Genomic DNA, 20,751 nt, shown 5'->3' on the forward strand with positions numbered 1-20,751 from the left:
TTTATACCCACACTTTGTTATCAGCCATGAAGGACTGCAGGAGAGCAAAGTCTACTTCCTAGAACAATCTGAGAAGATGAGTTGTTAATGCATTTCTTTCCCATATTAGTTAGAACCTCTCTAGATAAAGCTATTCTTCCAAACATGTTCAGACTCTCAGCCCAGCTTACTGTATTAGTACAGGGAGGAGGGGAAAGAGCGGAAGGGGTGCTGTGCTTTTAAAACTAGAAACTGGATTCTCTTCAACCAATTTAACTTCTGACCTTCTCAGCTGTTGGATCAAGTTGTTGCAGCAGGCAACTCGCCAGACAAGTAAAACATAAGGGCATGCAACTCGCTCTGCATTCATTTTCTGGCTGTTGAGATACTTGCAAAAGTAAGGTGCAAACCTATCAGACTAAAGCAACATTTAACTTAAAGTTTAAGTTTAAGTAAACTTTAAAGTTTAAAATCTGCTACCAATCAAAATAATTAATAAAAAAATAAATGAATTTTTTATTCCTATGTTAGAGATAACTAATTGAGACAGAAGGGTTAAAAATTAGCCGCAACATCAACTATTAAAGAGCAAGTCATCAAGTAAGGAAGATCATATGGACACCCACTTTCATTAACTGCTCTCAAGGTTTCTGGTCAGCCTCGATTCAAGCAGTTACCGTGAATGCCTGCATGGTGAGCTCCTTAATCTCATTTTTAAGATGCATTCTAGAAATCTAGAAGTAATTTTTATGAACATTAGATGAATAAAATGTCAGTTAAGAGCATTTTGAAAAAGTAAGCTTAGTGTTGTAAAATATAAAATCAGGATGAACTGAAAGAATGGTGTATTTCTGGGCCAGAGGAATCTGAATGACAACAGTGTTTGGTGACAAGCTGAACAACCAGTGACAAGCCAGCTATCCTTACAGCAATCGTTACTGTAAAACTGAAATTAGTTTCTGCAGCAGACAGTGTACACAATGCAGAATACATGAGAAGTGTTGGTAGAGAAGTTCTTCTACAGAACTATGTGTTTCTTAAGCAAAATATAGTCATCAAGCATTAATGCCGTTCAGTGTTACCTGAACTGAAATCACAGACCCCATGAAGTGAGAGCAAGGGTTTCTACTTTCTTCAGAGGGTCCCACATTTCACCCTGTGTGTCTTTGCAACTTTCTGACTATCAGGCAGGTCTCAGTAAAGAAAACATACAAAAAAACAGAGAGTTTACAAAATGCATGGAGAATGAAAACCTTATTGCATGGAAAATGAAAACCTTATTTTTTCTTTTACCTGAAAACACACTTCTGACTCCCCTGACCGACGTGTCAATGTTTATAAATTTAAGACTGCTGTGGTTTAACCTGGCAGGTGGCTGAGCACCACACAGTTGTTCACTCATTCCCCCACTTCCCACTGGGATAGAGAATTAAAAAAAAAACAAAAAAAAAAACCAAACCCCAAACACTCAAGGGTTGAGATAAAACTATTTTCTAGGACAGAAAAAAGGAAAAGAATAATAGTTATGACTGGATGTATATATATGTATCTAATGTATTTAACAAGTGATGAACAAGCAATTGCTCACCATCCCCAAACTGATGCCCAGCTAGCCCCTGAGGAGTGGAAGAGTGAGAGATGAACTCTCACCCCTTCAAAACTCATTCTGCTTGATGTCATATAGCATGGAACATCCCTTTGGCCAGTTTGAGTCAGCTGTTCTAATTCTGTTCCCTCTCAGCTCCTCGGGCCCTTTGCTGAGAACGGGCTTGACTCTACAACACTGCTTAGCAGCAACTACAAACACTGATGTGTTATCAACATTGTCTTTCTCCTAGAACCAAAACATAGCATCATACCAGACACTACAAAGAAAACAATTCTGTCCCAAATGAAACTAAGACACCCCTTACTCTATATCATTTACATCATGTTCAGGTCCCATAATTTCTACACATCCTAATTAACTACCATGACCTATCTTGCTTTTTGATATATATACACACACAGTATTCCCATGACCTATTGGTCATTCATGTAAATTGTTCATGGTATTCATTTAGTTCACAATTTTGGGCTGCATCTGCCAGTACAGTTCTTCAGTGCAGAAGGGATGATTCACATTGTTGGGTTACTGTATGCAGAAGCTAGTTCTGGTTCCACTGAAGTTCGTTCTTCTTTAACCTGAGTAGTTCTTACTGTAATAGTTTTAACAAGAGATGTAACGACCATAATCACGATGACAATCAGTATTATGTAGTCATTTAACATTATTAATTTAAACTACTGGCTGTTCTCATCCAGCATCAAATCATAGACATCCCCATCCTTCCACATTACCCACCATGTGCACCCAGGTCCTTGAGCAGAAGCAATCCCACAAATAGGCTTGCCTTTGCCCAAGGCTGGAATAACAGACCGTCTTACCCAGCATGTTCCTTATATACACTACCAGCACTTTATCCCCTTCTACAGTGCGTACGAGGTTTCATTGGGCAGGACCAGCTTGACTGGCAGATCCCCAAGTGTTGACTAATTGCATGGCTTTTGCCAAATGTGTCCCAATGTTTGAATGTCCCAGAACCATTATTCCCAATATAGTGTTTAACACTCTATTGTATCATTCAATTTTTCCAGAGACTGGTGTATGATAGGGGATATGATACACTTACTGTCATGCTCTTTGGCCCTGATGGTTATGAGATTGTTTCAGAAGTTAGTCCCATTATCCAACTCAAGTCTTTTTAGGGTGCCATGCCAGTAAGACTTGATTTTTAAAACCAAGGATCAAATTTTGAACAGTAGCATGGAGCACACGATCTGTTTCCAGCCATCCAGCTTCCACCTTTGCAAGCACATGGTGCTTGCCCTGGTGAGTTTGTGGGAATGTGATATAAATATGGGATGCCCTGGCAAGTGGATTATATTTCAGCTGTTGTTCTCCATACCAGAGAGGTTTTATCCACTGCTTAATTGCAGCGCGTGTTGCACACTCATGGATAACCTGTGCAATAGTGCCCATAGATTGAGAGGTGAGCTTGAATATAAGTTGCATCTCTTCCTTGATGGCCTGAGGTGTCATGGGCCCACTGAGCTAGAAATAATTCACCCTCATTTTGCCAGTCCAAATCTACCTGAGTCACTTCCATCTTAGCAGCCCGCTCCACCTGCTGATTATTGTGATGTTCTACAATGGCACTACTCTTGGGTACATGAGCATACCAGACACTATGAAAAGAACAATTCCACTCCGGCTGAAACTAAGACAGTGAACAAGTATATTACTCTTTATAGACTTTACTACAAAGTTTTAGCAAACAAAAAACAAAAAAAACCAACAGACTGTAAAAAAAAAAAAAGTATACATGAATTCAACAGTACTTTAGAAAAAAAATCATTATGTTTGTCCGTGAACATAGAGTTCATAGTTTGCTTTTAACACAAATTCAAAGTAAGCGTTGTATCTCAAGGAGCCGAGTTCATTTGCTTGCAGAAAGTCCTTCACGTCCGGTAAATATTCACTTAACTGAACTCCTACAATACAAAACCTTTCGTTACAGAACTGATAACAGTACTTTGCATTAGCATTTTAGATCATTTTAAGCAAGCACCCATTTCTGCATTTTCTTGGAATTCAGACAATCTAATCATAATTCTATTATGCATATTAAGAAATACAGTAAAACATAAGCATCCTGTAAAACTAAGTCTAATATACTTCCTGCCCAAAGAGAGCTTCCCAATGACTTCCTCATTGAATTTATTATTAAACCTAAAACACTTTCATATGAAACCTAAGTATTAACATTGCATTTTACAAAGGAGATATCAGTCACACAACCAATACTGGCATTATCAGTTGCAATGTTTCAGTCTGCACTGTGAAAATCTTACAAAAAGGGAAGAAAGTGGCAGACTGAACACACAAAGCCAGACCTGTTCTGAAGAATTTATTTTTCATATTTCTCATGTAGTGCCTTCTTAACTCTGGAAAGTGTTCATATGTAGCAGCAATAATTTTTGTTTTATTTTATTTTACACTTTAAGCTCCTTATTCCCTATCCTCCCAGGCATAACCTATTAAAAACTGTAACTTCGATGACCACAGCTTCCCACAGTCAGTTTTAGCTTTGAGAGAGTGGTGATGGTGTCCATTCTGATTTTGCATTTTGGGGGAAAAACAAAATGTAAAATATTTGAGTTTTAGTTTACGCTCTTCACAGTGACAGATGATTAAATACTAACAATCCTTTTTCTTACAGAAGAGACGCATTTATTTGCAGCAGACATGCTTTGCTGTGCAACAAGAAACCATTAAAATCCGACAGGCGCCCAACTGAGCCAATAATTTGAGGATATTGAGATTGTAACTAAGAAATCAGCTCATCTCTTTCATCTTCTTGACATTCATAGAGAATTAATTCCCATATAATTGTAATTATCTAGTGGAATGCATATGGAGGTTTTTATTATTCTAAATACACATTAGTTACTCTAAATAGCTACTACATATTAGTTTTAAGCAGTTTTTAGAATAAACTGCATTTCAAGTTCACATTTACGTTCAACTTACCTTCTTTCAATAGCTTTTGCAGTATTTTCACAAATATACTATCTTTAGATGCTTCTATTGGATCATCTTTACCATCTGAACTGGTCCATCTGCAAAGTGAAAGAATAATTTGCAAAGAGAATTGCAGCAATGAAAATTAAATGAAAACAAAAAAAAAAAAACACAGGAAATCTGATAAATGATCAAAGGTGATAATATATGTTCACACACAAGCATTGTGTGTATGGTTACAGCTCAGAGCAAGAGGTTTCCTTAACCATTATGACATTATTCCAAGAGCGTGCATCAAGACTAGAATTGCCTATTCTCAATAACTAACGATTGAGATCAAAGCAGGGATTTAACTTTTGGTAAGATACAGCAAGAGCAGCAATTTGCCAATATGTTTTTTTTTTTAAATGAGAAAAAAAGGAGGAAAAACTGTACAGTACAAGCTGCAGGCTTGTAACAGCACACACAAAAATACAAGCTGAGTTTCTTTGGTGATTAAATGTGAAAGACTTATGAACGCAAGACTCATCTGTGATAAAAAAGCTTCAAACTGTTTTTTCCAAGGAAACGTTATTTTAAGATACTTTCAGATCTGGACCTGGCTCTCAAAAGCTCCTACTGCCACATCCTCAATGAAATGATGGTTTTATCCTGAACATCAGTTTGATTCCAAAACTTGCAGACCTTCATGGTTAACTACTAGGAAGAGACTAAGGAAAGGAGGGAAGGAAGACAAACGGCTTGGTGGTGGCTTCCTTCTCCTCTGTACAAAGGAAAGACAATGAAAGCCCTACCAGAACATCAGAAGCATGTTCAGCAAGGCTCTCTATTCCATCCAAGAAACTTACTACCATTTGTTGTTGTGGCAGTAGAAAACAGGTAGGTAACTGTAATACATCAGATATTTTATTCCACGCACTGAAGAAAACTAACACCACCTCTGTTAAAACTGTCCTCTTTGTAAGCCTTTGTGAGCCTTGCTGGATTGGAAAATCAGCTGGGAGATCAAGTTTTCAAAACACAATTAAGGACAAAGTGGTTTCTAATTGTACATGGTTTGCTAGTGAACGGGGCAAAATCTTGTCATATAATTTGAATGGTCCAAATATTGTGTACAAAACTGTTTTTGGCCCAGGGTAGGCAGGATGCAAATCTATATCTAGACTGGTGCCATTTTGGAGTTCTAGATTCTTCCATCTTTCAACTAATAGAAAAGGAAGAAAAAAATACCGTGAAACTTTTTCTGCATATATTTGTGTCATATGTGGCAATAAGTCATGCAGCTAGGAATTTATTTTCTGCAGACCACTGTCCTTTGGAATCTACCCTGCGCACAAACGTGAATCCAAATAGTGCTTATTAAACTTTTTCATCACAAATAGCACGATGCATTTGGAAAGTACACTGTGTCTTTCCTTTCTGAGGTCTTTTTAGAACATGGACATGAGTTAGTAAAGCTGAGTAACTTCTGGAGATTAATAAGAAAGGAAACAATGTCATCTGAGTTACTCAACAGTAGCACTGCTTGATGAAAAGACTCTTCTGACCAATTGGATTCAGCCTGTATTCAGTGTTGAAGACCCATAAGAGTGGCTCTTCCAAGCAGTATCTAGGGTTTTGATCTCTTACAGTCAAAATTTCAGCTTAATAAAAAAAAAAAAAAGCCATTAAAAAAAAAAAAGCTTAATACCAAAAAAAAAAGCTTAATTAAAAAAAAAAAAAGTTGAAGTGGTTCTATGGTAAAAAACAAATGAAAGAAGTTTATAGAAACGATCACTGCACATACTGCTCTTAAAAAGCTTCATCTTGTGATGCTTCGAATGGAAAAAAGTTTCAGCATTGATCACTGTTTTTACCTTAGTAAAGTGTTTAAGAATGAAAGCTGTATGGCTACACTGCTCTTTCTCTGGTGCTGAAAATGAATAGCAGGTTGCCAGCGAGCAAAGATAATGAGGTATTACAGATTATTCTTTTATGGGAGTTTCACACACATTCTTCATACTTTACTAACCTTATGCTAAGAAAGTCAATCTTTTTGATGAGCTGAAGAATAACAGTACACTATTGTTTAATTCTGGAATAGCTACATCACAGGTACTCCTACTGACTTTTATTCATGCTGCACTTACCCATCTCTTCGGAGAGCCATGCAGAGAATTTTAAGTTTAAGATCATTTACATCCACCTCCTCTTCCTACATATTACATAAGGAGAAAAGACAGGTAATTTTAAAATTTGTTATTTGAAAAATAAAAATCACTCTTGTGACACAGGTTACACCGGATAAGTAGTCTTCAAGATCTGAGCAGTTAAAAACAATATCCTCTTTAAACAAATGAGTTGATGGTACTGTTGAACCACTGAAGACTTCATTTCCATTTGAAGACACAATTCAACTTTCTACATCCCCAAAAGACCAACTATCTCAGTTTGAAAAAGAGTATAATTTAAAGCACACAAACATCTGCCAATTTGTAGAACAGCATATTCCAGGCAATTTTAACATTCAGGTGACTGAACTCAAGGTTCTTTACTTGGTGAGACTGAGCAAGCTGACATGTATCAGCATTTATGTTAGGACACATAATGTTATGAATTCCTAGTATAGTGATCCAGCACAGATTTAAGGATTAGCAGCTGGTGGAGCAATCTCTCCCTTCAGAGGTTGTGCATTTCTTGAGACATAACCAGTCTTCAGAAAAAAATGAGCTACCTTCTATATTGCTTCCTAAACTAAATCTTAAATACTTTTATAAAGGTATGTAAGGTAATTTATTTACTTTTTAGTGTGCTCTTTAACATCTTTATCAATGACAGAATCAAGTGCACCCTCAGCAAGTTTGCTGATGATGGTGGAAGGAAGGGATGCCATTCAGAGAGACCTCAACAGGCTTGAAAGGTGGGCCCAGGTGAGGTTCAACACAGCAAAGTGCAAAGCTTTGCTCTTGGGCCAGAGGAATCCCAGGCATCCATACAGACTGGAAGGAGCAGCTCTTGAGAGCAGCCCTGCAGAGAAGGACCTGGAGGTCTTGATGGATGAAAAGCTTAACATGAGCCATCAGTGTGCTCTTGCAGCTCAGAAAGCAAGTGGTATCCTGGGCTCCATCAGAAGAGGGGGGGCCAGCAGGGACAGGGAGGCGATTGTCTCCCTCTACTCTGCTCTTGTGAGGCCCCATCTGGAGTACTGTGTCCAGGTCTGGAGCCTCCAGTACCAGAGGGACAGAGAGCTGTTGGAGAGGGTCCAGAGGAGAGCCACAAAGATGACTAGGGGACCGGAGCACCTCCCTTATGAAGACAGGCTGAGGGAGCTGGGCTTATTCAGCCTGGAGGAAAGAAGGCTGCGGGGTGACCTCATTGCAGCCTTTCAGTACCTAAAGGGAGCCTACAAACAGGAGGGGAATCAACTCTTTGAAAGGGTAGATAACAGCAGGACAAGGGGAAATGGTTTAAGTTGAGGGAGGGAAGATTTAGGTTGGATGTCAGGGTGAAGTTCTTTACAGAGAGTGGTGAGGTGCTGGAACAGGCTGCCCAGAGAGGCTGTGGATGCTCTGTCCCTGGAGGTGTTCAAGGTCAGACTGGATGGGGCCCTGGGCAGCCTGGTCTAGTATTAAATGTGGAGGTTGGTGGCCCTGCATGTGGCAGGGGGGTTGGAGATTCGTGATCCTTGAGGTCCCTTCCAACCCTGGCCATTCTGTGATTCTGTGATAAGCATGCTCTCGTCCTAGTAGAAGGGGTTATCACTCTTGCTCCACATAATCAAATCAAGTTTACTGAAGGCCAACAAAACATCACAATGGTTTTATAAGGCACTACTGAAGATTTTAATTTTGATTTCTTTTATGCAGAAATATAAAATTATGCAAGAATTGAAATAATCTGAGAAAAGCTCTCATTTTCAGTTACCAAGAAATACCTTCCAAGCCATCCATTGGAGAAATCTGGAATAATTCACTGAAATAATACAGCTTTCAGTTTTTAGTGAAGGCAGCTTTTAATTCAGGTTTGATGTTTCTCAGATGTTGATTTACTCATGCTTAAAGTTACCCCTGACAATTTATTGGATCACACAGTGAGCTGCAGTGAGCACTCCAAGCTTAAAAAAGCAAATCAGTAGTTTAATGCTATGGCTGTGCTAGAAAGTTGGCAACTCTTCATCCCACATTATCTCATGCTAATCAGAGGAAACTGCCAATAGTAGAGACGCAAGAACAGAACAACTGAAAACAAATCTTGGTCCTGTTTGCAGAAAGCCTGTGGGGAAGCAAGGCTCTAAAAAAGAAAGTAGACTATAAATGGGAACTGAAGATGAGAGGAGTGTCATTTTTCTTCAATGATCTAAACCACATTTGGCATTAAATCTTCAGTGACTTAAAAAACAAAACAAAAAACACATCAGGGACTATTTTTAACTACTATACGCTAAGCCAGTACGCTCTTAACTAACTACAGATGCAACAGCCTAGCTTAAACAGTCCAAATACATTTCTGGATTAGAAATTCTTCAAAAACTTTTCCTACCTCATCAATATATTCCAGAAGATCAAGTGCTTTCTTGAAGTCATATTCATTGGCCCTTCTGTTCTCATCACAAATGTACATCTATGATGTGAAAGATGAATGCAGAGAATTATTTTTAGCCTGCAAACTAATGTAACTGATAGTACGAACAACTCATTGTGGGAAGACCACCATGTATTTTCCACTTACATGACCTTCTCATGAAAACATGCCTCGATTCAATTGCAAGTATTTTTATAGTAAGGAATATACTTAAGGTTTTAGGGTGGCATTCCACCTACATGACAATGGTCTGTGGACAAATGACATTGGATAGAAAGCTGCTAGGTTTCAAATTTAAATGCCATTTAAGGCAGTAACATTCCTGGACTACTGCAGCTAGAGCTCAGCTCCACAAATAAAGCGAACTCACAGGATTATTTTAACAATTAAAGCGTAAAGCAGTACATAAGCACATGTAAGCCCTTCCACCTTTTAAAAACAGGTAATTTTGCCATTCACATTTCATTTTTTCCCTCATAAGCAAAGATCTAAACCAGTACTTGAAAGCAAAACTAACACTAATGCACCCTTTGTTTACACTTTCCAAGTTTCTTGTTACTTGCAACATGAGTATGAAAGAACAGTGGTTAGACAACACAGAGAATTCAGAAGGAAAACTGGCATGATGCCAGCACTTGTCAATTGTGACACTTCCCATTCTTCCCCAATCCCACAGAAAGTCTCAATTAAAGACAGAGGCAATGACTCCAGAATTTGCAGGCAACTAGCAGTTTGTTTGTTTCAGAACAAACACACACACACACCAAATGGGAGAAGTTTAACAGCTGCGCTACTAGTTTCTGATTTTCCACAGGATTACAGAAAAGTAATGAGCTGTTAAACTGAAACCCACACAAGGCATATTTTGTTTTACAGCATACTGTTGCTACTTAATCACATATGTTTTGTGTGCATCTCTGGATGATAAAAATATGCTGCCAATGGGGCAGAAACAGCAAGGTTATTGGTTCCAGGCTACCACCAGAAATGAGTGTGGAAGAGCAATCAGCTGTAGCGATCCCAGAACTAGAATAAACATTTTTTTTTATTGGTGTTGTTTGGTTTTAAAGATAGAAAGACAGAAAGTGCTCTTTGGAACAAGTAACCAAAAGGCCCTTCCTGCCCTTTCTTTTTCTAGATTGTAGCATCTTTCTTCATTGAATTGGAAATCTTTGTTCCTTCTGTTTTCCAAGTTCTGCCCTACCAAGGATGTGACAGAAGGTAAAAATTCTACTGGCATTTGAAAATGAGACAACAGCTTCTGGCACTGATTTTATCTGCTGCTTCTCCTTGTAGCACCCACAAGCATATATCCAACAAAGAAATCCTGTACTAAAAAAATAAAGAATTGTTGTATTTGTTGTTGGTGGAAGGAAATTCATATAAATTTATGCCAGATCTTTAGGTGGTTAGCAAGTCATAAAAGAGATAAAAACATCTGGTGTTATAAAATAAATGAGATCACAGAAGTAGAATATACACTGGAACTTTTAATGGAAAACATGAAATACTTACATCAATGAGCTGAGTTGCAGACAGCACTGGCATATCATTGAGGTTCAGTTGTTTGTCTACCAGTAACTGCTCAGGAAGTGTCTCCTGATGTAGAAGAAAGCGTTCCTGTTCTGATATTTCTAGTAGTCATTGAAGGAAATAAATGTTTCATATTATTAAAATGTAATACATTTTATGGCACAGCATGTTTGTTATGAAATATTTTATATGGATACTAATCTGAGCTATTTAAGCACAGAAATACTTCTAGTGCTGTAGCACTGTCCCGACAAGCTAGCTAGCTGTTACTTTCCCCTCATGTTCCCAGTGTAAAGCAGACCAATAACTTTCTTTTTTCCTAAAACCAACAGAACTAACCCATAGGAATGGAGAGATGCTATGGTATTGGATAGGAAAGCAAATTAGCTGTCTTTCTTGGAGCCACCTGTGCCATGAACCTACTCCTTTGAGAATTGTTTTGTTTTCCACTATAACCTACTTCGGTTAGAAATCTACTGGGCTGAGGCAGAATCAAAACAGAATAACTCTACCCATACCAAGCAAATTCCATCTGCATTGTAGAAATGAGAAAATAATTCTAAAGGAGTATTTTATCTGTTTAAGTGGATGAGCAGAATATGGCAGAAATAATTATTCCTTCCCTATGTATACTCCCTACAAGCAGTAAAGTTTTAAAATCTACATCCTCTGTCATATAGAAATGGATAACCCAGGAGAGCCCACACCAAATTCTGATAATCAGATACTCTCAAAATAAAGTTTTGCTTTCCTTATTTTTAAGGTTTTCCTCTTTAATGATGAGATTCTTCACATCAGTATTAGCATGCATTTTGAAATTGCATTCACACAAGTTACATGCAATGTTTTATAATTACATAATAAAAAAATACAAGACAAGTTATTATTATATCCCAAAAATAATTTGTGACATCTACTTAGCTATCTGTCACTCTAAGAGTTTTTCAACAAGTTCTCATTCAAGTACTGTATGAAACATACACGGATAGACACAGTTAAATACAAGTAAGCTTGTTAAAGCTTCAGTGATATTTTAGAGCCTCCCCCTGGTGGCCAGCAATAGTTCAACTATCAGTGTAGAAAATGCTTTTTCATAAACTCATAGAAACACATGCTGTACAAACGACAGGAGATTAGAGTATTTAAGTGTGATGGGAAAGGCAGAGCAGGGAAACTCTCCTACTTGGTAACTCACGGGTAAAACTGAATACTGAGGTTACTGCCTCATGTTCTCTTCCTTGTTCTTAGCAAAATTAACAGTCAGACCATTTATCCTTACCACATACAAGCTAAAGCCTTCATCTAAGAAAACAAACTATTCACAAATACAATGGGATTCTAAGTCAGTAACTTTGTTAATCTGTTCTTCACATCAGTCCATATTTGTTTCTTACCTTCTATCTTTTCCTGCAGTATGTCTTCTGAGAAATCAGATGCCAGTGCAGCTAATTTACTCAAGCCAAGAAGGGTTTTCTTCTTTGCAAAATATTTGGTCTCCATGTTTGCTAAAGTTTGCAGTGTTCTGTGGGCCTAAAATAAATAATTATGCTGTGTATCAGTTTTAGAAGTTAACATCAGAAGGCAAACAGGTCAGGAGGACTTAATCTGAACTGCAGTCTCACAATTATTTAACATTTGTAATACTGTCATGTGTATTTCTTAAGACTTCCAAGCTGCAAATCAAAATCCTGCATTACACAGTATAGGAAGACCTAGATCTCTATTCCTATTACATTCCCAGAATACTTTCCTTTAATAATGGAAAATAACTATCTTAAAATTAAAGGACAAGCGGCAACTTTACATATTGTATCTCTGGGACTCTATTCAAGGCTTCCCCATAAAAGCCAGGCAATGATCTGCTCTGTAGGAACATTCCGCATGCAGGTTATTTACCTGTTAATTCAGGAATCTGGTTGTAAGTGTATCTGTTTTTTAACTATTGTAGTAATCAAACAGGCAAGAATTTACTTGTATGTCTGGCAAAGGAACAGAACATTTCTGAGAACTGAGTCTGAATTACACCTGTTCTAGAATCCTTGCTTCCCTCTTCACAGTGCTTTGCTATAAACAACAAAGTCTCAGTGGAACATTAGATTCCCAACACAGTCATCATCATGTGTATCATCTTCATCCATACAAAACTCTCATATTCCCACTCCTCCCCCTTTTTTTTTTTTAAAGGGTTGTATGGTATTCTCAACCTATAATTCATGGTATCAGAATATTGTGTTAATAAATTGGCACACAAACTGTTGCCAGAAGTAGGAAAAAACTGGGCAGCCTAGAAGGCAACAAAGAGTCAAGTTTTGTTTTTAAACATTAATCTATCCACATGGAGATCAACTACTTTAAAAATAAACTGCTTTCAAATTACAAATGTGCATGATTGAAGTAGTTAATACTTATTTTTTTCCTTTTTTTTTTTTTAAATTTTGCAATAGCTCAGAATTTCTGTTTTTGATTAATTAGTTTTGAAATAAAAACTGCAGTTTTTCTCTTGCTAGATAATCTTGAGAATTTTACTGATACCCACTGTGAACTCTCACTATGACCAGATTGGTGATCATATCTATGTCTAATATTTTGTCATCAACAAGGAGTGAGAAGCAGCTCTGATTTCCATTCCATGATGCAGTAGCTCATGTGATACACCAGATGGTGCCTGGAGGGATTCTTCTGCTACTTCATTAATGATCTGTGCCTTTATCCACTCATTCACATAGTTAGGCATTGTTCTTTCGATCATGAACTTCTGGCCCAGTGGTTAAAAGTTTTAAAACATGATACTTGAGTTTGTTTGTATTAAGAAAGCCTACCTTCTGCAAATCCTGACTATTGATTTCATGTAACCAGCTGAGGTGCTCATGTGCTTGCAAGAAACTGGCCAGCTGTCCATGCTGAGCAATAGGCTGAGATAACAGCTTCCCTCGTTTTCCTTTTTCTAAGTACCAGCGAAAGAGGAAATCTGAAAAATTCTGAGTAGGAAAACAAACACATTAAAAGTTGCCTTTAAGCATCTTATTTGTCTTATTTGGCTAAATACTTCATAAGCTACCAGTGGAAAAACATGGGTTAACTTGGTTAACAAAACTGAAAAAAAAAAATACGGTTGATGAAAAAGAGCTGAGTCCTTTTAGAAATACAGTCTTAAAAGAGTTCATCAAATACTGATACCTCAGGATTCATAGTTCAATGGAAGAGAAGGTAAAGTCAAATGCAAATTCCTTGTTAACCCACAAGAATGAAAACAATCATCACCTCACCCATAGTTCCAGCCTTATTTCTGCAACTGCCTCTTTCCTACACTAAGAACTCTGTGCTTGATGCTTCCTTTCAGACTTGGATGCTTACTTCTGCCACTGTTCTTGAAACATACCCTCCTACCTCTGTCTGAAACTGCAACCTTTCCCCCTTGTCACTGACAAAGCCTTATTTTTAAAACAAACTAACAAAAAACAACTCCCATAGACTATTTTATCCTCGAAAACTTCAGCGTTAAGTAACTGATCAGGATTTAAGTTAGAGATTTAACTTAGTGTTCTGAGAGTAATCTTGAATGCTGTTTCAAAATTTAACCTTATAATGCTGCTTCAAGTGCATTAACAACTTCAAAAAGTTTAAATAAACCATTAATCTGATGTTTTACATTTTAGACTTGATCTATTCCCTTCTATGTTCACCACAGTAAGTTCTCTTCAAAAAGCATTACATTCAAAACAAAACGAAAAATGAGTAAACAAAAAAATTCCATACCACCAAAATCAGTATTTAAGACAACTAACTAAAGAGAACATATTTCTGTTGATGTTTTCTTTGCAAGCTCTGGGAAAATTGTTCCATTAAGTCTTGCAAGGTAAATCTTGGCTTCAGTTTTCCACATAACATTCTGTGTGTTTGTGTAAATATATATATATATATATATGCACACATATATGTTAAAAGAAAAAAATTTGCAAGACTTCAGGTGCAAAGTTATTATAAAGCATTATTTAAATGAGGTTGAGGTAAAGAAAAAAGAAGAACAGAGATACCTGATCTGCAAACTGACTCATGTAACGTTGCAGTCTGGCCTGGTTGTCTGTCTGCTCACACATTTGCACCAGGATATCAAAGTCACAATACTTCTCTGCTAAAGCAGCTGCCATCTGATACTGTCCCAGGGAAACTAAGTAACCAGGAAGAGAAAAGTTACATCAGATACCTTCATCTTTATCTGACAGAAGAAGTCTGAGTGAAATGAAAACAAATTTGAGGTGTTCAAGTCAAGGAGATACTCCATACACATCCTATGCACGTACAAGTCTGTATACATACCATCTCTGTCTCCCAGCACTGGAGGGAAGAAGGGAAGTTGTATGAACTGGCCTGTATACACTATTTTCTCTGAAAGTTCGTATCTGCTATTTGCAGTTCCTTAGGGGAAGGATGGAAATCATCCATGATTTAATATTTTTGTTAGTATCCATCTAATTACATGAAGTGAGGAAACAGCAAAAGCTTCTGATAACAGAACAACTGGATCAGGGCATCTGTATTCAAAATATGTTGTTTGAACTCTTTCATTTGGGTTTTATTAAATACGTAAGTTCACAGAACGCTTTTATTTGCAAGGAAAACTATACTTCAGATTAAATATGATGATATGAGATGTACCTGTAAGCTAACAGAGCCCATGAATGTCAGTAAAACCGAGACTGACAGTTTAAGAGACTTTTCCTGAAGTTTAAGAATGTTAAAAGTCAGTGATTATTAGGCTATGCTATTCATACTGTATCACTTACTATAAATCTAAAAAAAAATAGAAGTTTATAAATTCAATAAAGTGAATTTGCTTAAGGTTATTTCCACTCAGCAAGGGGGCACTGCTATCAATTATTCATTGAAGATGTGACCATCTGATACATTAAACAACAAGTTTGACTAATCAAGATTCAACTTTTACTCTGATAAATGCTAAACAAACTTATTAGAGGCATGGGTATGGAGGGAATCTTAGAAAAAACACTAAGCTGTTCTCATTTTACAAATATCCCATTAAATCATAAAAACCAGTAATTAATATACTGAAATACAACACAAAGAATTCATACACTAATGCCATTTATTCTATTAGGTGTGCATCACTTTCTCACTGAACAGAACACTTAAACCTCGCATTAAAGGAAAACAATCAGTACTTACGGAGAGGAGACAAGAGCTCTGATCTCTTCTGCACATATTCCATTTCCAGATTGCTGTATCTCTCTTGATCAGCAGGTCTGTCCACAGACTTCAGCTGAGAAACGTACCCATCTAGAAAACAGTCGAGCAGTGCCACCACCTGTTCAGCCACAATGCTACGGAGGTTGCTGTCCACCTGAGGATACACCACCTTCAGGATGATCCCATGCTGACGTGTTATTGCTGCACGTAGGCTGCTGGATGCTTGGAAAAACAACACATAGATGTTAAAACCACCTCACTTGCAAAGGAGTACAAGCTGAAGTATAACAAAAGCACTGCCAAGTAAAATTAAAAAAAAAAAAAAAAAAAAAAGGGAAAAAGGGCTAGTAAGCACCTTAAGCACTTTAGGTTTCAAACATTATCAAAAAAATTACACTAACTACACACTCCCATCTTCCTTTAAATATTAAATGTGGCCAAAATGGAGTAAACAACCAAGAAGCAAAAACACAGCCCCCCCCAACCACACAACTCTATGCTGTCGGCTATCAGGATCAGCTACTCTGAGAAGAACTAGCATGATCTCTGAGGAAAAAAGAGAATACGCAAAAAACATTAAAAAGTTTCTGCTAACCACATAAGTCTATGAGTGTAATCATAAAACACCAGAACAGTTTACACAGATCGTGCTTTTCAAAATATTTTGATCTTAGAAGTGCTAAACAAGTGTTTTATACATAAAGGCCAGAAGAAAACCCAAACACCAACTCAGAAGTGTTTGCTTCTGGAAGCATTTCTTCTGACAAGACACATTCAAGCACATGGAGAACCACTGGTCCCCTCTGAAACAGCTCTAGATCCCATGAATTATTTGAAATTGTATACCCCATAGCTCCATCAACCAGAACCAGCACACAGCACTTAAAAGTATATATTAACTTTGTCTCCTAAACTTTGCGGTTGAATCTGCAATGCAAGTTTTAAAGAGTTACCAAAAATCCTGGACAGAATAACTGTTCATTTCTTCACTCACTGATCAAAATCTCACTTCTCCCACTCTTACTGACCATCTCTGAGAAGCTTTCAACAATAAGTTTAACATTCAGATTGGAATTCACGTTTTCCAGAACACAGAAGTCCTTTTTGTTTCAAATAATTACTGAGCTAGTATTAGTATCTTCTCACCTGTCCATGGAATGTATTCAGGCTCTCTTTCTGGAAGCTCTCCTGTTTTATATAAGGATGCTTGAGATTGACGATACTGACAGGCAGCTTGTAGCATATCCTGTTTAAAGGTAAGCAAATACATATCTTAAAATCTACCTGTGTAACACAGATTATAAAAAATACTGTCTTTTATAATTCTGAAATGTTATTTTAATAGTGCCTTCCTTCTCAGTTATACAGAAGGAAACATACTGCCTGAGTAAGAAGTCTCAGTTCTCAGCACAAACTCTTCACTCTTTGCTACAAATACAGGTACTTTTTTCAACACTGCAGCTTCTCAAACTCTTTCTAGCAGTGGCTAAGGAGAATAGGAATGTCCCTAACTTTGCAGGAGACCATCTCTTCTGTTCTAATATATTTAGGCATATGAAAAACGTATTTACTTCACACATCAGAAGCTCAGACATACTGATATACGCAACAAACTGAGCACTCATTAATATTTGCCCTTCCCATGAGCATTCCAGTTGGTGCAGTTCTATACCTTAATGATGTTGTTCACGTTGACAACTACTTGGGCCCACTCAATTGATTCAATATGCATCTCTCTCAGGACTTGTTCCTCCTCTTCTAGTAAGCATCCAAAGATGGAATCGATTTGGGACACCTTAAAATATAAAGAAAAATTGCAGTGAGCACCAACACATGCACCCCTAGCTCATACCTACAAGCCAAATGACAAGAGTGGCATAGAAAAAGTATTAGTAGAATCCAGATCAATATCCAAAAATATTAACTACTCCCATGGATAATGAAATCACTAACTTACATTTGAAACAATAGCTAGAATAGATAAATTGCCTCACTGCCAGCCTTAAACCAGACAGAAAAAAAATGTTACTTTTAAACAATCAAAATTAGTCTAATTTTCTACTATATTTGTTTTCCTCCATTAGCAACTAATGCCCCCTACTGGGGAAAAATATAAAGTTATAATATATATTTAAAAAAAACCTCAAGTGCTCTGTGTAATTCTTTTAATTATTTTCAAGGAGGAAGAATTAAAGGACTGGATACATGAATTAAATGCAGCATGAACTGAGAACTGAGATAGGATACATTTGCTTTAAAGAGGACAAAAAATTATGAAAAACATATTTGATAAAAGTAACTCCAGCTTTCACTCCTATTTGCAAAGCTTCATATCCATCAGTTCACCCCGTAAGAATCATAAATTAGCATGTATTTTCTGATAAGCTATAAAACTGCATTCATCTTTTTCACCATTTGTCCACACAGGCTAGTTCGAAATCATACAAATTTTGTGTAGAGAAATCAAATTTGTTAAGTACTCATATTCACTTGTACAGACATAAAAAATACATGCAGTGAAGTGAGGAAAACATTACCAATCCATTACTATTTAAAGGGAAATTGTGTAAAATTAATTTTTGAAAGGAAATACATCAAAATATACATTAATGCATTCCAGCATCCTCTACATGCAATACCATTTAGAAATAAAGGAATTCTATGCATTCTGCTGTTCTTACCTCTCGAAAGAAAATATCTGCAGGAGTAAGACTTGGTGGAATGTCACAGTCTCTTTTGTTTAAAGCAATCAGTATAGCAGCATTCACTAGATCAGGCAGCCTGGAGTGATAGTTCTTGAGAACAATAGCAGCTGCTAGTTTTTCTGCATGCTCAGAGAGCAACAGTCGAGTTGCCATCAGCATCCCTCGTACTGGAAAACTGCCCAGTCGTTCAAATATGCCAACCTTTTATAAAACAGACAGACACGCCATCCATGCTTTAAGTCATTTTACTTTAAGTCAAAAACAATTCTCTGTGTTTGCTGATATAAGTAGAACAGTAAAGTATTACCTGGTGAAGAAACTCAATGAAGAAGGAGTGAGCTTTTGTCTTATCCTCCAGCTGATGAAGAAGAATGAGGGATGTGTTGCTGAAACCACTGGCTTCTAGATTAAAAAAAAACAGACAAAAAAAAAATCTTACAACTCTTTATATCTTCATGTCAAAGATCACTATTTTTCTTTACCTCTGAGGCAGATGTATTTCTGTAAGTTTCTGTACTGCTACTACACTGGTACTTCTCTTTTAAATATATGCATGCATATTTATATACTGCTGTTTTTAATGGGACTTTTAAACACTACCATAGCTGAAAATAAAGCCTTTAGAAGCAATAAAGTGTGTCAGATCAGCACTATTCCAAAGCGCTCATGAATTTGTTATGCTGCTAAAACAATAGCTTACAAACTTACTCAAGTTTTAGTAAGATTAAAAGATACTATTTTTTATCATAGTACATTAATTGAATTTATATGGCTGAATTTATATGCCCTAGATCACAGCTACCACAAATAAAGTCTGCAGTTACAGGCACTCAGACTTGAGTTTTACCTCTGCATTGCCTGAACAGTTCCACTACATAACATAAGCAGTGGCCTAATCAGAACTACTTTTCCTCCTCCTCAAATGAACCTCCAACCGAAAAGCATGTTAATACATCCACCAAACAACGAGGTCGTTCAAGGAGTCAGTAAGGATGATGGAAGCTTCCTCATGAACACACCTACAGGTATCTCACCTAAGCAGATTCTCCAGAGACAAAATCCTTTCTGTATTTGAATACTTTCTATTTATGCTTTAAGCCAAAAAACTACTAAGATACAAAACTCAAAAGAACTGTTACTATCAGCAAAATTAGCAGAACTATTTCCAAGAAGCAGTGAACTTCCCCTTCTCTATTAGGCAATAAGAAGTGTAGATAAATTGCCGAGTTAAAGATGAAATTAAGATTCAGATAACACTAAGGATTTGATGGCTGACAATTTCATACATCTGTATATACTTAGTACACACACTTTCAAGTGAGACTGTTTAGAAACTGGCAACTGCTGCCTGAAGGTCCTGGGGACAGCTTCAAGTTAACATGGTTCAAGAAAAGAAAATCAGGAAACAAGGATATTTCTTTCTTAAAAGGTGTCTATTCTAATCCTTTACATACAACAAAAAAATTCAAAATAGTTTTCTCTTTAAAGCAGACATCAATACCAATGCGCCAGAGAGATGCGCTAACTCTACCCAACCCAGGATCCAAATCTATCAGAAGTTGTACATCCATGCTAACAAAAGGTCAAGCATGAGCAAATAAACTCTTATTTTTCTTAACACATTTATCTGCAGAAAATAATCTAGACCTACTCAAGGAATTATGGGAACACTGAAGTGGTACCACTCAGTCTTTGCAGAAAAGTCCCATCCCCCAAAACGCCCATTTTCTTTGCTGTTTCTGTTACTATATGAAGAACTAACCACAGTAAACTGGAAGTTAATCTGGCAGTCTCATAAGATGCACCTTTATGCCTTTCTGAAAATACATCTAGAGGTGGATGAAACACTTATGCTTTCTTTGCAAATTATGATCTTTCCTAGAGCACCATAAGCAGTTTTTCACAGATCAACCAAACAACTTACTTACCTTCAGGTACAGATTCAGCCCATCTTGGATCAGAGGCAGGATAATCATCCATTAAATCCAGACTGATCTGAGTCACCGCCTTATCCAGTTCAGCATCAGAATCCACATCTGTGTTACTTGGAAATAGTTCAACTACCATGCTTTGAGCATTAACTATATCTTTCCTGAAATAAAAGAAATGCAATATATAAGAAATAAAAAAATATGATAGGATTATAGGAACAAGAACAACTCAATTTGTAGCACCTTTTGAGATACTCTTCTTGTATTTTAGACT

The 20,751-nt window shown here is 37.0% G+C and overlaps 1 protein-coding gene across 1 annotated transcript in view; it reads right to left on the minus strand.

Annotated features, from left to right (window-relative positions):
- Positions 1-3,234: 3,234 nt before the first annotated feature.
- NUP133 (nucleoporin 133) overlaps positions 3,235-20,751 on the minus strand; it is a 31,653-nt gene continuing 14,136 nt past the window's right edge. The window contains exons 13-26 of the mRNA XM_085219760.1: positions 20,475-20,638; positions 18,854-18,948; positions 18,523-18,747; positions 17,514-17,636; positions 16,988-17,087; positions 15,821-16,063; positions 14,671-14,804; positions 13,456-13,614; positions 12,031-12,166; positions 10,619-10,737; positions 9,062-9,142; positions 6,673-6,737; positions 4,553-4,641; positions 3,235-3,513 (exon numbers count right to left, since the gene is read on the minus strand). Of these exons, the coding sequence (XP_085075886.1) occupies positions 3,377-3,513; positions 4,553-4,641; positions 6,673-6,737; positions 9,062-9,142; positions 10,619-10,737; positions 12,031-12,166; positions 13,456-13,614; positions 14,671-14,804; positions 15,821-16,063; positions 16,988-17,087; positions 17,514-17,636; positions 18,523-18,747; positions 18,854-18,948; positions 20,475-20,638 (1,870 nt within the window). The 3' untranslated portion in view covers positions 3,235-3,376. The remainder of the gene's footprint in view (positions 3,514-4,552; positions 4,642-6,672; positions 6,738-9,061; positions 9,143-10,618; positions 10,738-12,030; positions 12,167-13,455; positions 13,615-14,670; positions 14,805-15,820; positions 16,064-16,987; positions 17,088-17,513; positions 17,637-18,522; positions 18,748-18,853; positions 18,949-20,474; positions 20,639-20,751) is intronic.

The sequence above is a fragment of the Meleagris gallopavo genome, chromosome 2 (assembly GCF_905368555.1).
Source record: "Meleagris gallopavo chromosome 2, MGAL_WU_HG_1.1, whole genome shotgun sequence".
Classification (NCBI taxonomy): domain Eukaryota; kingdom Metazoa; phylum Chordata; class Aves; order Galliformes; family Phasianidae; genus Meleagris; species Meleagris gallopavo.